Source organism: Macaca mulatta, chromosome 6, assembly GCF_049350105.2.
Source record: "Macaca mulatta isolate MMU2019108-1 chromosome 6, T2T-MMU8v2.0, whole genome shotgun sequence".
Classification (NCBI taxonomy): Eukaryota; Metazoa; Chordata; class Mammalia; order Primates; family Cercopithecidae; genus Macaca; species Macaca mulatta.
In genome coordinates, this window is record NC_133411.1 from 82,052,214 (window position 1) to 82,069,634 (window position 17,421).

The 17,421-nt window shown below is 41.7% G+C and overlaps 1 protein-coding gene across 11 annotated transcripts in view; it reads left to right on the top strand.

Annotated features, from left to right (window-relative positions):
• ANKDD1B (ankyrin repeat and death domain containing 1B) overlaps positions 1-17,421 on the top strand; it is a 53,689-nt gene extending 36,268 nt beyond the window's left edge. For 10 of the 11 annotated variants that reach the window (XM_015140290.3, XM_078004900.1, XM_078004896.1 and 7 more), the window contains 6 exons: positions 1,555-1,653; positions 4,818-4,916; positions 8,905-9,000; positions 12,319-12,520; positions 14,812-14,943; positions 16,542-17,421. In XM_015140290.3, coding sequence (XP_014995776.2) covers positions 1,555-1,653; positions 4,818-4,916; positions 8,905-9,000; positions 12,319-12,520; positions 14,812-14,943; positions 16,542-16,603 — 690 coding nt within the window. In that variant the 3' untranslated portion in view covers positions 16,604-17,421. Of the gene's footprint in view, positions 1-1,554; positions 1,654-4,817; positions 4,917-8,904; positions 9,001-10,694; positions 10,857-12,318; positions 12,521-14,811; positions 14,944-16,541 lie in introns of all 11 variants that reach the window. The other variant, XR_013418386.1, reaches the window with a different exon arrangement.

Sequence of the window (17,421 nt, forward strand, 5' to 3'; positions counted from 1 at the left end):
TTAAAACAGAGTATAAACTGTTAGGGCAGCCTGGGCAACATGGCAAGACCCCATCTCTACAAAAATTTAAAAATTAGCCAGGCACAGTGGTGCATGCCTGTAGCCCCAGCTACTCGGGAGGCTGAGGTGGGAGGTTTGCTTGAACCCAGGAGTTTCAGGTTACAGCGAATGACAATGGCTCCATTGCCCTCTAGCCTGGGCAAGAGAGTGAGACCCCATCTCTGAAAAAAAAATAAAAGAAACAGTTGGGGAATTGAGCGTGTAATAAGCACCACGATGAGAATGTGCTGAGTGTGTCTGATGCATATCATGAATATCAGCTGTTCCACTTGAGCGACGCTGCACTTGCCCTAGTCACTCACCCTCGTAGGCGCTTGTTCTCTCTCGCCACTCGCTCCACACTCAGCTTGGCTCCTGATCTGCATGGTGTCACTGGATCTTCAGCCCTTGCTGTCACACCCCTGTCCACCTCCCCCTGGTGTCCTCCCTCCCTCATCATGCTGGATGCCCCTCACTTCCCTCTCTCTCATGCCTTAATCGCTTCTGCCCTCACTTCCCTTCATTGCTTCTTCCCTCCCTTTTCCCCACTCTCAGCTGACTCTACTCCTGGAGGCATGTCTCCTCTCATGTCTCCACAGGCCAGTGGCAGCTGGGTGGGACTGCAGCAGCACGGGAGCCTGGAGGCAAAGTGTTGGGGGTAGACATAGGCACTGCGACCTAGCAGGGCCGGGTAAGAAGCCAGTGATGGGGATGGGTGAGAGGGGGCTGTGGCTGGGAAGACAGGTTGTAGGTGTTTTAGCCACAAAGGAGAACAGGAGAGCAGGCTGCAGAGGGCTTGGGGAACATCCTGTGGCTGGACTCTATGCGGGGAGAGCTGAGCACGAGGATGGTGCCCCTGAGTAAGGGGGACTCCAGTCCTATAGGACACACTAAGGAGTAAGGGCTCCACAACAAATCAATTCAGGAAATGCCAACTGTGCAATGATTTTGCCCTTGTGGCTACTCTTCATTGCCCTTTAGCTCTTTGAAGGCTCTGAGAAGTCCTGCGGTTTGGCCTATTTAACACTTACTTCTCCTTCATATTTGAGCTTAAATGTCAGTTCTTCAGAAAAGTCTTTTCTGGCCTCCCGAAAGGTCAGCCTTCCCCCTATCCCCACACTGGCTCTTCTACTTCTAAAGCACTTAATTGTATACCGTATTTGTGTGACTTAAAAAAAGTTAATATTTGCTTACCCCACTAGACTGAAAGATTCCTGAGAATGAGCTTTGTTCATGTTAAATCCCTGGCAACCTGAAAAGAGCTTGGCCCATAGTAGGTGCTTAGTATGTTGCTCCAGAAAGAACGAAGGGGGTGAGCTGATTGCTGGGGAGCGAGTTTGCTTCAAAGCCTTGGGATGACCACAAATGCTGAATACTTACTAAGGGTCACCACTGGGATGGGTAGTTTCAGTACTTGGGAGATCATCAGGAAATAGCTGCTGAAATGAGTTGCTTTTTGATTTGAATGATGAAACCAGAACCTTTTTGATTTGAAATTTTTATTTCTCTCTGCAGCCTAAGGAGTCTCCTCTTCATTTAGCTGTTATCAACAACCACATCACGGTTGTAAACAGCTTATTAAGTGCACAGCATGATATTAACATATTAAATCAGGTAAGCCAAGAAAATCAGAGCCTGGAGGGTCTCTTTTCTTATATTTCAACACAGTGGGTGTTTAGGGGGAGTTTTGATCAAGTTCGAGGTACCTAAAAATTCCTGGGAGGAACGTGTGCATCCTTTTTATCCTTTTCCTTGTGTAACTCTCACTCCATCCCCATGACCACACACATACTTTTGTCTTTCTCAGCCACACAACTGGAGTTCAGCCAGTGCATGATTAAATCTTACATGTTTAACAGGCCCAGCACTTTTGATAGAAAAACAGTAGCTCAGAGCTAAATGGCCAGAGGCTCTTTAAATCAAAAGCCACTCCCCCAGAGTGAAATATTGTAATTGGCAGGGAGCCTTTCCCCCACAAGAAGGAAGCTTTGTTTCTATATTGAAGACAGTAAATGTGTCTTCTCTTTGCCTAAAGGCAAAAGAGACCTCTTGGAATAAAAGAAAAATCACCCCAAGTTCAGTCAACTGAAGCAGAATCAAATGACTCATTAAAGCAATCCATTACTGGCTGGAAATGGGAATGCCGCAGCGGAAGGACGAAGAGAATGGGGGTGGGCACTGATGAGCCTGCTCTCTGGGGCTCTTCTGGGGCTGGCCTGCCCTCTTCCAGGATACGTAGGGGAGTGGAAGAGGAGCCTTTCCAGGGTCCTGAGGCCAGATGAGACCTTCCGGCTGCCTCTTCCCAGAGAAGCCTCTGCGGCGCCCCTCCGGCTTAGGGAGGAGCCACGGTGCAGTGGGCGTGCCTGCCTGTCCTAATGCACTGTGAAACCAGAGCATTGACTCAGATCTCTTCAGTCTCCTCCCATTCCCACCTATGAGCTCAATTTTGCTCTGAGCTGAATGAAGATTTACCTGTACTTCTGTCCCTTCTCTCCTCCAGGGAACCTAGCCTCCTCCTTTGCCTTTACCTATCCCAAAAGTTTTTTGGGGGGGAAAAAAATCTCCTCTTGTTATTAAATATGCTTATGTATTCAACTATGTTAATATCTAAAATCTTTCCCAATGGGCAAAATCTTTGCTAAATACACAGACAGAGCCTTGTGCTCACATGTGATACTGGTTTTGACAGAACTGGCTAGAGGTACTCTAGGGAAGGAGTGTTTGTTAGGCTTGCTATCCTTTTACAGAACCAGACTTCATCACTTTAATTTTTTATTAGACCAAGAATAAGCATAAAAAATAGGAAATTTTATATTTTAAATGTAAAATATGTATGTAAAATTTTTTAAAAAGCTAAAAAGACTTAATGTGTTTTAAGTACCCAGCAAAGAAAGATAACTCTTGTTAATGTTTTAGTGCATTTCCTGCCTTCCAGACTTGTAGCATTATTGTTAAAATGGGTGTTGTTGGATTTGATACATTCCATTTTCACCTTTGTTCCATGTCGGTAGAGATCTTTGGTAGGCGTGTCAGTATAAGTGTAATGTCTTCAATGACAAACACCTAGACACACTGACATTTGAAGGTGAGTCTTTAAGAAATGCTTTTTGGGGCGAGGTGCGGTGGCTCACGCCTGTAATCCCAGCACTTTGGGAGGCTGAGGCAGGTGGATCACGAGGTCAGGAGTTTGAGACAAGCCCGGCCAACATAGTGAAACCCTGTCTCTACTAAAAATACAAAAAATTAGCTGGGTGCCTGTAATCCCAGCTACTTGGGAGACTGAGGCAGAAGAATCGCTTGAACTCAGGAGGTGGAGGTTGCAGTGAGCTGAGATCGCACCACTGCTCTCCAGCCTGGGCGACAGAGTGAGACTCCATCTCAAGAAGAAAAAAAAAAGGCTTTTTGGAGGCCAGGTGTTTTGGGTCACACCTGTAATCCCAACACTTTGGATGGCCAAGATAGGAGGATCACCTGAGGCCAGGTTTGAAACCAACCTGGGCAACATAGCGAGACTTCATCTCTACAAAAAAAAAAAAAAAAAAAAAAAAAAAAATAGTAGAGCCTGTAGGCCTGTAGTCTCAGCTACTCAGGAAACCGAGAAGGGAGGATTGCTTGAGCCCAGGAGTTCCAGGTTACAGTGAGCTACTATCATGCTACTGTACTCCAGTCTAAATGACAGAGTAAGCAACTGTCTCTCAGAAAAAAATAAAAATATAAATAAATAAATGTTTTTTGGTAATATCCCCAGCATACTGGCCCTGTGCTCTGGTGGGAGGAGTAGTGGGCCACGTGCTATTGCCCAGCTCTGTGACCCTGGGAAGCTGCTTCCCTTTTCTGGTTAAGGAGTTGGGCTGATCACATCTAAGGCTCCTCTCTGCCCTAATATTTTAGAAATCTCTTCACAACTGCATTCCTTTTGGTGAGAGGTTAAGATGGGTGATTTTCTTGGGATTTCGGATATTTCTTTTGAAACTCTTATCATCTTAATAGGAAAATGATTACTCCAGAAGGAAATTAGAAGTCTTGAACTCCTTTATACATTATAATGTAGAAAATTTAGAGAACAGAGAAATGCATTCGGAAGGCAATAAAATAAACTCTAATCCCTTCATCTAGACCTTAGCATTAGCATTTTTCTGTACTGTATTTTCTTCTCTTTCTCTATATGTAGTTTTAATTAAATCAAGCTCAACTAGATAGTATCATTTCCTGAAGTTTCAAACATTATATCAAAAGCATTTTTTATTTTCAAAAAATCTTTGAAATCATTTTTATTGTAGTAAAATACGCATAACAAAATCCACCATTTTAACCGTCTTAAGTGTACAGTTCAGCAGCATTAATTACATTCTTTTGGTATAATATCACCACCATCCATCTCCAGAACATTTTTCATCTTCTCAAACTGAAATTTTATATCTCTTAAACAGTGACTTCCCTCCTCATCCAGCTCCTGGGAACCACCATTCTACTTTCTGTCTCTATACATTCGACTACTTTAGGTACCTAATATTGAAATCATTTTTAAAAAAGTAATTTTTAATGGTTGCCTATTATTCCAATATACAGATGTATCATAATTTATCTAGTGAGTCTCCTTGTTAAACATGTAATTTCCTTTCAGTTTTTCACTATTGAAAATAATACTGCAATGAATGCCCCAGTATCCATTAAAGAATGTACAACCTGTGTTTTCCCTTGAGCCTAAATAGGATGGCTATACTTTCCATTTGTCTTTTCACCGTCCAAGTTTGTTCCCCTCCTTAATTTCATGGCAGAAGCAACAAACCCCTCTGCATGTAGCTGCTGATTGTGGAAATGTGGAACTGGTGGAAACCCTGCTGAAGGCAGGCTGTGACTTGAAGGCTGTTGACAAGGTAAGTGCATAGACTTAATCCATTCAGCTGAGATGGTTGCTAAGACCTTCCCGTTGGCTCTCAGCCTTGAGCAGAGGCATTGGAATATCTTTTGTGAAATGGGCACAAACTGGAGAAACCGTGTATCTTCATAGTCAGTAAAATATCCCAGTTTTGGTTGAGCTATGTCAGTAAGAATTTTTACTTTGAATGACAAATATGTGTTTTTAAATTCAAATTCTTTATTAAATTTTTGAAAAGATTATAGATTCATATGGTCCAAAAATAAAAGAATATAACTAGTAAGGGTTTAACAGTAAAAATTTCCCACCCACCCCTGTTCCTACTTGTCTGGTTACCATACCACCCTGCCTATATGTATCTGTTATTATAAATTATTTCTGTTCCTTCCAGAGTTTTTTATGCACATGCAAGCAAACATAAACACATTGTACTCTTATTCCCTTCCTCCATCCTTTTTAGACACTGATGGCTTACCTATAACTAGTATACTGTTCTGCATTTAGCTTTTTTAGCATTATTAAGTGGAGATATTTGCATATTAGTACATAGAGAGTTCCTTCATTTTTTTTTTTTTGAGCTGCATTGTATAGCATGGCACAGACATATCACAACTTGTTCAACTAGTCCTCAATTGACTGACATATAAGTTGTTCCTAAGGTTTTGCTCTTATAAACAGAGTTGCAATGAATGACTTTACATACGTCTAAATTTTTTTTTTAATTAAAAAATTTGTGGTAAAATACACATACATAAACACTGTCTTAACCATTTTTAAGTATATAGTTCAGTATGGTTAAGTATGTTCACATTGTTATGCAACTGGTCTCCAAAACTTTTCATCTTGCAAAAGTGAAACTTTATACTTGTTCAATAACTGGCCATTTCTTCCTTCTCCCAGCCCCTGGGAACCACCATTCTGCTTTCTGTTTCTATGAATTTGACCACTCTAAGCATCTCATATAAGTGGAATCACATGGTATTTGCCTTTTTGTGACTGGCTTAGTTGACTTAGTGTAGCGTCTTCAAGGTTTATCTATGTTGTAGCATGTGTCAGAATTTCATTTCTTTTTAAGGCTAAGTAACATTTCGTTGTATGTCTCTACCACATTTTGTTTAATCATTCATCCATTGATGGACATTTGGGTTGTGTCCACCTTTTGGCTATTGTGTAAACTTGTTTTTAAAGAAGGACAATTTTGTTTCTTTCAAGTGGTGCAACAGTGCAGGCTAAGCCTCCGGAGGGTTGTCAGAGAGCTGTGTTAGGTTTCAGCTTTACTGAAAGTTATACAGGAGGCCCCTGGATACAGCCCTGTCAGGTACTCATGCATGCCATATTACTTCAATCCTCACATCTCAGTGAGGTGGACAAAATTACTCCAGTTTTCAAGAGTAGATTGGACAGATTCTGATGACATTGGGTCACACACATAGTAAGAGGCAGAGCTGGCTTCAAATCCAAGTAGTGGCTGCTCTGCCATCTGGTGCTTTGCTACAACTGTCAGCAAAGATGACTGCTTCCGAAACTTGCAGTTTTCCCTTCCTCATTTTTACCCACATAGTTCAATAGCCAGCACCTCCCTAATTCACAGTGCAAGCCTGAATCCACCCTACTCTAGTTCAGAATCATCCATTTTACATGTGTAAGATCTAAAGTAGTTATATGTTATATTACTTTTCTCTGTGTGTCAGTTTCTAAAATTAGATTTTTTTTTTTTTTTCTGATCATAAAAGTAACACAGGCCGGCTGGGCGCAGTGGCTCACTCCTGTAATCCCAGCAGTTTGGGAGGTCAAGGCTGGCACATCACGAGGTCAGGAGTTTGACCAACATGGTGAAATCGCATCTCTACTAAAAATACAAAAATCAGCCAGGCGTGGTGTTGGGCGCCTGTAATCACAGCTACACGGGGGGCTGAGACAGAAGAATCACCTGAAACCTGAAGGCAGAGGTTGCAGTGAGCCGATATCGTGCCAATGCCCTCCAGTCTGGGCAAAAGAGCAAAACTCCACCTCAAAAAAAAAAAAAAAGTAACACAAGCCCACTGTGGACAATTTAGAACACATAGAAAAGCTTAAGGAAGGAAAACACAAACCCATAATGTTATCACTTGTGTGGAATTCCACCACTTTCACCAGTTGTACCTGGTTAACTTGGTTTAATATTTAGCAGTAATATTTTCTAATGCTGTTGTTTTGTAATTTATTTTAGTTTTTCATGAATACTTAATACACCCAGAGCCATTCTGTGGGTACAAAATCTATACCATTGGGCAGGGATTTACATTGGGGTCCCCGGTGCTTAGTGGACTAGATATTCCAGTAAACAGTCAATGCTACCATTTGACTTTGTTTTCAAAACAAGAACTCACAGTTTACTGGGCCTCATAATTTGATTTTCCCAGATTTCCCTTCTTCTCCTTTCTTTTCAAGGTCTGGCACATAGTTGGCACCCAATACGTAGTTAATTAATGATTAAAAAATATCTTTTCTATTGGCTCCCACAATTTATTTTTATTTTCATTTTTGCCAAAGAAAAGTGTTTCTAGGACCATGTTAGGGTCTGGTTAGGAAATAAGGAACCAAAGTTTGGTATAAATTTGACTTTCCCAGCAGCTTGTTCTCTGCTTGTCCTCTTGGCCTGAGGTGTCAAAAAGCTCTCAGAGAACCTTCTATCCATGCTACCTCCCAACCCCTAAGGGCAGAAGTGTTTGGATTTTCACTCCAGCATATATTCCCTAGGAAAATTTTCCTATGAACTTGGAAACTCTGGCTCTCAGAATGCTGCCTTCTCAAAGCAGGCTAATTATGGTGATTCAAATGGCTTTACAAGCCAGAATGTAGACAGCATACAATTAGAGGCTTGCTAAATGCCTGCAAAATGCAGTTCTTCCTAATTTCATTACTTTCTCTTTTGATTAGAGGCTGATTACTTTCAGCCCTAATTTTCCTGCTCGCCTGGGTCTTAGTGCCTAGACTATGAACCAAATCATTTATATTGGTGGGAATTGCACTCATTGCGAATATCTAACCATGTAAGATAATACTTGGGATATATTTCTGGAAGCATAAGGGTTCCTGAGATTGGAACTTCTTGGGTCTTTTCTGACTATTAATTTTCATTGTTTTCTGAGCAAATTCTTCATGGGGCATTTGAAAAGGAAATGAGAACGAGCATCCTTTGCTCAGGGTAAAATGTTTAGATGTAGAAGTGGTGCACTTGATGAAATCCAGAGGATTCTGCTTGCAAATCTCTATGCCCTGGCTTTGAGCTCTGTCCATCTTGAGAAAAGTGTACCTTTTTGTAATTTGTCTAAAATACCATGTGGGCTCCAGGCAGTTCATTCTCAAAATTATGTCCAGAACAGCGCTTGTTGATCATTCCATTTTTAAGATTCAAACCTCTCACGTTTGGTTGGAGGCAGTATGGTGTAATAGAAAAAATTTTAGATAGGGGTCCACTGACCTATGAATTACCAGCGTTGCCATTATTGATATTATTCTTAATAAGATCCAGCCATTTTCTGTCTTATTACTGAATGCTCCTCAAAACGTGACTTCTACTTCCTGGTCTAAAGTGGCTGTTCAGGCTCCTGCCATCATGTCAGCATTCCACTCAGGAGGGAGAAGAGAAGAAGGAAAATGCCGTTCATCCCTCTTCTGTTTAAAGATACTTCCCAAAAGTTGCATGTCCCACTTCTATCTAAAGACTGTTGGCCAGAACTTAGGTCACATATCTAACTGCAAACGAGGCTAGGAAATGTTCAGGGTAGCACATGTTCTAAAGGCTTTATATGCATTATCACATTTACCCCTGACCACTCCACTATGGGGTAGTTATAAAGACCCAAAGAAGCAAAGGACTGGCCTAAATTTACCCAGCATGGGCTGGTAGAATCAAGATTTGAACCCAGGCCCCCTTGTTCCAAAACTAGAGCTCCTAATCACTAGGACATACCACCTGAATTTTTTTTCTTTTTTAATTTTAGCAAGGAAAGACTGCCCTGGCTGTGGCCTCCAGGAGCAACCATAGCCTTGTGGTGGACATGCTCATTAAAGCAGAGAGATACTACGCCTGGAGAGAGGTAAGGAAGGCCGATCCCAGCACAGCAGGGGCTCTCCTGGCAACACTCTTCTTCTTGAGGGGCAGTGCAGGGTCTGTGCCATTCTTTGCTCTAATGAGCAGAGTCCTGGTCAGTACAATTATAACTCTCCCTTCTGTCTTGTTCTGCCCCATTCACGGAATGAACATCTGCCTCTTCCTTTGCTGACATCAGACGTCAGAACTGAGTGCGTAGAGTTCACTAGGGCCAAGGGGCATTGTCCAGGCTGGCTCTAATGGACCTAGCGTGTAAGCCCTGATGGGTGACGCCCTGGTTGTGCCCTCTGTCCAGAGTCTGGCCATGAGCTATTCCCAGAAGCACGAATGAGTGGTTTAAAAAACTCCTTTCTGTGGCTCGGCAGTTTTCAACACACCCCTGTGCGTGCTTTCGGGCACTCAAGTATTCTGTGAGAGTCACGAAAACCTTATTCATCTAAGAACGCAAAAAAACTTGTCTGTAAGTCATTCTTTTTGCTGTTCTTTTATTTTTATTTTCTCTGATATCTGCTACCCATGCAGCTTCTCAATAGACTGCCCTCCCCTGCAAGATTCAACTCTATGCCCTCAGGCAAGAATGGCACTGCCAGGCACCATTCTTGACTTACAGTGATGTGTGGTTTCCATTCTACTGATGTGTTGTTTCCATTCTAGGCTGCATGGCTACCCCTGGCCCAATGTGTTAGCTCCAGAATTCAGGCCCTAATCACTTGAGGCCCACCCTGAATTTCTACGAACGTGGATTGCTGTCCACCTGGCCAGTCCTGGGAAATTTCCCTTAAATCCTTAAAGCAAAAAGCATTTACTCATCTCCTTCTCTCTCACAATCCTGTTTAATTAGCTTGGTAGTCTTGATATATATGGATTCTTTTAAAGGTCACACCATCCTCCTTGCAACTTTTCTTGCCTGTAAAACAAAACAGAAAAAAAGGTGCTTTGCTTGTAAAACTTTTTTTTTTAAATTTTAACAATTGGAACTCTCTGTTTCTTCTCTCCCATTCATCATATTCTACGTTCTTCCATCTCCTCCCTTTACCTCTTCCTCTTTTCCTATATCCTCAGGCTCAATTTCTTAAATTACCATTGTATTTTATTGAAGACAACTTTACCAAGTTCCATCTTTTCTCTTTCTCTTTAACTTGCTTTCACATTTTCTTTGGAAATAGAAATATTCATTGGTTCTATTTTTAATTCCTGATAGCTTTTTAAAAATTATTTTGGGTAGATGAGAATAAATTACTTTCCCACCAAATGAATACGCCCTCTTTCCTAATGAATCTTTAAGACATAAGAGGTAGGTATACTTTGAAAACCATACATAATACATGAGTATAGCTAAAGGAAACCCCCAGAAATGGTAAGAGTTGTTAACTCTGGTGACAATTGGGATCCTGGGGTCTGGAGTGGGAGAAATACTGGTTTTTTAAGATGTATCTTTAAACATTTTTTTAACCAAATGCATTTATTATTTTAAATTATCTTTGTTCATTGAACAAGTTTATATCCTTGGCTAATATAAAATGGTTCCTAGTAAAAGGATTAAAGATATGATTTAAATTCCTCTCTTATATTCGTTTATCCTTTAACCTAACCACCCAATCATCCATCATTGAATTCAGTGGTTCAGAGGCAAATGGGAGCTTCCTAAAACCTGACTTATGTTATTTTAATTTCCACCAGTTCTGGCTCATGTTATTCCTGCAAATAGTTCAGTGCTTTGGCAGGCAAGCTATTTAATGCTTTCACTGGCTGCTGAAAAAGACCTAGACTTTCCAAATCTCCTGCCCTTTTCAATGGAAGCCTAAGGGACCACACAATCCAATCCTGAAATGCACAAACCATGTAAGTTTCTTGAAGAACTAAAAATGTTATCGCACAAAGATAAATGCAGAAGCATTTTGTGTTCTTCCCTTTCCCTTGTGACGTTTAGGCTTTTGTTCTTGTTGGATTCGTCATTGTTTCAGGAGATGGAATGAGGAGAGAAGGACAAAGTGAAGTGGGCTGCAGCTCCCAAGTTTGTTGGATCTCCCCATCCTCAACCTTACTTCTTTTGGAATTCCTGGGAGCTAGGCACTGTGGAAGTAAAGCTGAGGTTGGGTTGGAGAAGACCCTGCTTTTTACAGTCCCTAAAACAATTATGGGTAGTTCACACCTCCCATTCCTCTTCCAACTTCTATACACAAAGTTCAGATACTAGAGGAAGATTTTGCCCTTCTTGGCCAAGCTTCCCAGGAGGAGCTTATTGTGCTTCCCTTGTTGAGCTTCCTGGAGGAGGTTGCTGATGCTGTGAAGGATCCATGGTGGGGGCCCATCAAGTTCTTCTCATCAGTGTTGAAACCCAGGGTCCTAGACACTTTTGGTTCATTTCCTGCCCCAGCCTTGATTCCCATCTTGTTGTTAAGAACATTTTCATTAAGATACACCTCTATTTAAGGGAAAGACAAAAATAGAAGTCACTATACATGAAAAAGGAGAGGTAAGTAGGAAGTCCCAGACTTCTTGGTGGGCCGCGTGTCCTACGCGTCCTTAACTGATCTGCAACCTTCTGCAGGAGGATAACCTGGAGACCTACTGGCATAAGCACAACATACAGTTCTAGGAAGCGGCGCTGCCTGCTTTCACTCAGTGATTTTCTCCAGTGTTTGTGGTTTGATTCTGCAGGACTCTGGTGGATTCTGCTGAAGGGACAAAAGGAACCTTGCCAATCTAGGCATAGCGCTGTTGGGCTGAGTCTGGCTGCAGTGACTTTAAATGACGTCCACTCCTGTCCTCTCCACCCCCTGGGTCACCTCTTCCCCAAGCCCCACCCTGAGCTAGGATCCTAGTTTGCTCTCCTCATGCTCACCAGAGAGCAGGATGAATGAGGGACCATCTATGGGGTCTTATTAAGGATACAGCCAATCTGGGCTCACCGAAGCTTCGATATGAGAACATCAAATACCCAAAAGAAGAAAAGGGGGTGTGGGTTCAAACAAAGGCCATTAAAGATGGTTTTGTTGTTGTGACACATCCTTTCCCAAGACAGCCTCTCTGTTCTCATTCTCTGTTCTAAGCAGCATGGGACACAATAGGCAAAATCCCTCACATTTCCTGTGTCAGACAGACGGTACCCAAGCTTTTAATTTCAAGCATTTGTTTCCATTTTGGATGTCAAAAAAAAAAAAAATGATCCAGTGACAGATGGCATTGAAAACATAGTCTCAGTGACCACCTTACTAGTTATGTATGAAAAACATATATACTCTGAAATAAGGTAATCAGTAGAACATGTCTGAAATCTTCTGATAAATTATTTTCACTTTAGGAGCATCATGAGAGCATCGGGGACCCATCAACAGGCTTTCCTCTGACATTCAAGCAAGACCACAGTCTGGAGACCAGACACATTCGCATGCTCCTCTGGGGCCTGGCTTACCATCAGCTGAAGGCCAATGAGTGGCAGAGGCTGGCCCGTTCGTGGAACTTTACAGATGACCAGATTAGAGCCATTGAGGCACAGTGGTCAGGTGAGTACGGACCAGGTGATGTGGGCAGGAGGAAGTCACTGTTAGGAACAGCAGTGCCTCCTGGTGTGGGGTCTTCCAAGGAAGTGCGTGGCACTCACAATAAGCCGCAGTCTTCGAGGGGCCCAGGAATAGGGGCAGCTAGCTTAAATCCATACCAGTGATTTGGGTGTTAAGATTTGCAGAAAGTGAATGTGCATGGTCTGCAGTAAACTGAAGTTTGCAAGGGATGATTATATTTATTGAGCCATATCAAACATGTGGCATTTAGCTTAGAGAGAAATTAAGGTTCCCAACTGGACAGTCACTTAAGGAAGCAAGGATTTAACAGTTGGTGTGTCAGTGGGAAGCCAGTCTGATTTCTATGTTCCTTGAGACTGTCCTGGGGTGAATGGGTTTATTCTGTAATCAATAGACTCACTGTTTAAATCCGCGCTCCAGAAAGAGGAATTCCTTAAACCAGGTGGGTGGGAGAGAAACGGTTCTCGTAGGACGCTGCCTTAGGGGAGACTTGGCTGTCCCATGAGAGACACGGGGAATATAGACTTAGAGGGCTTTCTTGGCTAGATGATTCCAAGCAATGGAATCATTTCAGGTGGACTCAAACTGTCAGAATTAGTGAGGTCAGGTCAGCTAGATTCCTTAATTTTGCTTTTTTGTAGTTAGACGAAAACCTAGGAAACATAGAAAGTTTACTTGGCATTAATCAACTAATTAGCTTTGAAAACAATGAAGCAAACACGTTTCTTGGCAAAGTGTTTTATTCAGAGCACAGCCCTCTCATGGACATCCTAAGACGAGAAGGTGTCCTTGCTCAGGGGTCGATTTGTACCAGGGATTGCTGGGAACTGGGGATAGCAGAAGCACAGCCTGTGAGCACACACTATTTATACCACATACAAGTATATGAGACTTCGTATTGCACATTCTTAGGATTCATTTTCATGTGAAAAATAGACGATAATATATTGAAAACATTAAATACTAGTTTCTAACTAGAAAATTTTTTTTATTGTTGAGATTTCTTTTTTGTCATTAGTTAGGCTTATAGTGTTGTGTGAAGTCTTTAGGAAAATTGAGTTGCCTCCTGGAACTCTATCTTGACCAAAAGAGATGACTGGAAAATACAGTGTTATCTTCAGAGTACTTGCCAGCAGGACAAGGGAGATTTTAAAGTGTTTCGATGGAACCTTTATGGAGGGCCTGGAGTGTTTCTCTGCTGGATGAGGGACAGATACATCAGCTCTCTAAGCCATGCATGTTTGATGGAGTTTATAATCTAGTTGGCACAATAACAATGACATTTACAATTCAATTATATTGTAAATGTCCAGGGTACATTATATTGTAATGTACCCTTATATTCAGGGTAAGGTTGCCGGCAATGGGGAGTTTGTGGGCTTTTGAGCAGAGGAGTAACAAGACTCATGATGGTATTTTAGACAAATTAGTTTGTCAAGAGCAAGATTAGGAAAGGAACAGAGGACTTGTCCAGGAGTACATTCTGTAAGCATGTAGTTCCCTCTCCCTGAAAAGCCTGCCTCTCTGTAACAGTCTGTCCAGTGAACTTCTCCCTCACCCCTGCAGAGCTCAGGCCCTTCCTTTGCACAGCATGTCTGCTCCTGCACACTGTTTCTCAGAGCAAGGAGCCTGTAGTGACATCCTGTTGGGAACCACAGTGGCTTTGTGGCTCCCTATCCCAGTACTTCCCCCAACACCTGTCCAGGCTGAGACATCCAGTGAGTATTTGTCAAATGCATAATCCTGGCCCAGAGATGCAAACTTCCCTCAGAGTAGCTTTCTTGAAACTGGAGTGGCAGAATGAATGGTGCGTGCTTGCTGCTCAGAGTGGGGAATATGGAGCAGCAGTGGCAGCAGCACCCGGGAGTTTGTTAGATGCATGGATTCTTACCCCAGACCTACTGAATCCGAACATGCATTTTATTAAGATACCCAGGTGAAATAAGCACTGGGAGTTTGAGGAGCATTGGTCTATGAGAAGTTGCACATCTCATTAAAATTGTTACCACTGGGCAGGCACCACAGCTGTCCTCTCTCTTGTACATTCCTTTGGGTGTGTGCCAAGCACAGTAGGTGCGAGCCAAGAGTTGGAGGGAATGCAAACGCTGGTCATCATAAAGCAGCACAGCGAGGGCAACTGGAAGGGCTTTTTTCGAAGAGGAACAGACATGTGCAACCACAGTCATTCAGAAAGTTTAGTTGGAACCGAGATCACAATGGAAAGAGATAGCAGCTCGTGGTGTTTTACCTCGGACCTCTTGTGCTTGGCACAGGAAATGAAAGCTTCCGTGAACATGGCCACAGGGCTCTGCTTATCTGGCTACATGGGACCCTGATGACTCAGGCTGATCCGGCCAAGCACCTGTATGAAGAGCTGGTACACGCAGGTTTCCCAAAACTAGCTGGTAGGTGACAATTTCAACAAACAGAAATTCTTTCTCCCTTAAAATGTCAGAAAGCAGTCTACAGAAACACCATCCTGACCAGCTGCAGTCCCAGGGTGGTGTTAGCTGTGGCTCACATGGAGTATGGAACTATGGAAGGGGCTTGTAAGCTGTCAGCAGCTTCTCCTATGGGGAATGACCCAGTCAATACTGGTTACTCCTTAGCCGGGCAGTTCTGCGTCATCCCCCTACTCGGCATTTGAAAAAGTGTGGGAGTGTTTCTGTTTATGCATATGTGTGGTGGGGGCGGGTGGGGCGGGGAAGAAGTGCTAAACCATCCCATACAGTTACAAGATTGTTCTCCACAACTACGAGTTGTCTTGCTCAAAATGCCATTTTACCCCAGTTGAGAAACTGCAGGTTAGTGTATTTGAAAATGTTATCTCTAGGTGGAACAAAAAGAGCAGACAGGCTATTACTTTGCCACCTGTGGTTATTGCTAAAAATCACTCGGCCGAAATCACTGACCATCTTGTCAGGAAAGATCCTTTAAGAGCTTATCAATAAATTAGGAGGTGTTATAACTCTCATATAATAACAAGCATTCAAGCAAAAAACAGGAACATCTGCCATTATTTTCACTGAAGCAGTTTTACCTGGAGCAAGAAGATAAATGAGTGAACACCGACTGATCCAACAGTTTCTAGCAGTAGTAGGTACAAGGAACAGTGTGTGGATACCTACCTTCCATCACACCATCTCATAATATTGGAGTTGTTCCCTCAACTTTAACCCTGTTCCCATTGGCCCCGAGAATATTCGCCAGCGGTGCTTGCAGCATTTACCCCGAGAAAACTTTGCCATGAATTATCTTGCTTTTATTATTATTTTTGCATTGCTCTAGTATATCGACTTTGGAAACAAAATACATCATTCTACTTACAGCATTCTGTTTTTAGTAGTGATATTTCCATTTACAAAATATGGAAATTCTTGATGGTTGAAAATGTCAAGTCCTAGAAAATGTAGCATTCCTACATGTGATGTTGACGTCGTTCTCAAACAATTGTTGGCCAAAGATTCATTCAGTGAATCCGATTTTTCGGAAATTGACGATTCGGATGATTCAGACTATTCTGATGTTAGTTCTGTTTAGAAATAACTCCAAGAACAGTTTTTATATTTGTTTTTCACATTGAAAATCAGTCAGATTTGCTTCAGCCTCAAAGAGTGTGTTTATGTAAAATTAAAGAAGCACTGGCAGTGAGCTGCACTTTTTTTCTAAAAGGGAAAAGGGTTAAATGTATTCTTCCTATGAAAGAGGTTCCATAAGAACTCTCAGAGAAGACACAGATGCAGTCCACTGAACTGGCTAAGGGTATGTATTCTGACGCAAGGCTGTGTGAGCTCACTCTTGAACTCCAAAGCTGACTGCTTGTAAATCTTGAGCAAGTTCTATGACCTCCCTGTGACAACCTTCTCATTTATTAACTAGGAAAGAAAATAAAAATGTTTACTTCAAAGGGCTGTTGTGGGATTTAATGAACAATAGTGCCTAGTAGACAATAAGTGCTTTAAAAACGTTAGGTATTAATCAATGTTATCTTATTTTTTTCCAGAAAAGACTCGTCATTTCAAAAGCAAAACTGACTTAAACTCCAAGAAATGTGTAGTTTCATAAATGCCCAAAGAAATTGTATTTACATGATCTTCCACTCAGCATTCAGTTCTTTTAATGCCATAAATTTCTCCTAGCAGTAGCACTGATTTTCAACTATGATGATGGTGGTGACAGGGTACTGTGACAGGGTACTGTAAGAGGTGAAAGAAGAGTAATACCATGATACTTTTCAACCTCTAAAAAGCCAAATACAGTTTTTTTGCTGAGGGCAAGTTATATATCATTTTCCCATTTCTGTCATTTGATGTAACACATGTAATAAGATAATCTAGGAGGGTTTTGTATGTCATGTTTTTTTCTAAAAATTCATGGGAGCAGCATCATGGTACAGTAAAAAACCAACGGTTTTTACAATAGACGAATATAGTTTTGAACTTGGTTTTGCCACTTATTAGATGTGAACCTTTGGGCATGTTAATGTTGTTTAAGTTCTTAGATCTTCAGTTTCCTTCTCTATAAACTGGGACAAATGTCTATTTAATCCACAGGGTTGGAGTAGAGATGAAGGGAAAATGCCTGTGAAATGCCTAGCCTCATGCCCACAGTATGGAAATCAACTGTTATTTCTCTTTCAGTAAGAGAAACTGGGTTTGGAAATTTATAGTCATTGTTGACTTTAAATCACACATACTGTGTAATATATTACTTAGGAAAGACCAGAAGTATGTACACCAATTTTTTTTTTTTAATCTTGTGGTGATGTAATTACTGATGATAATTTTCTTTGTACTTTTGGGTACATTCAATTTTTTTCACAATGAACATGCATTATTTTTGTAATCTGAGAGTTGTGAAATAAATGTAAAATCGAGTATCAA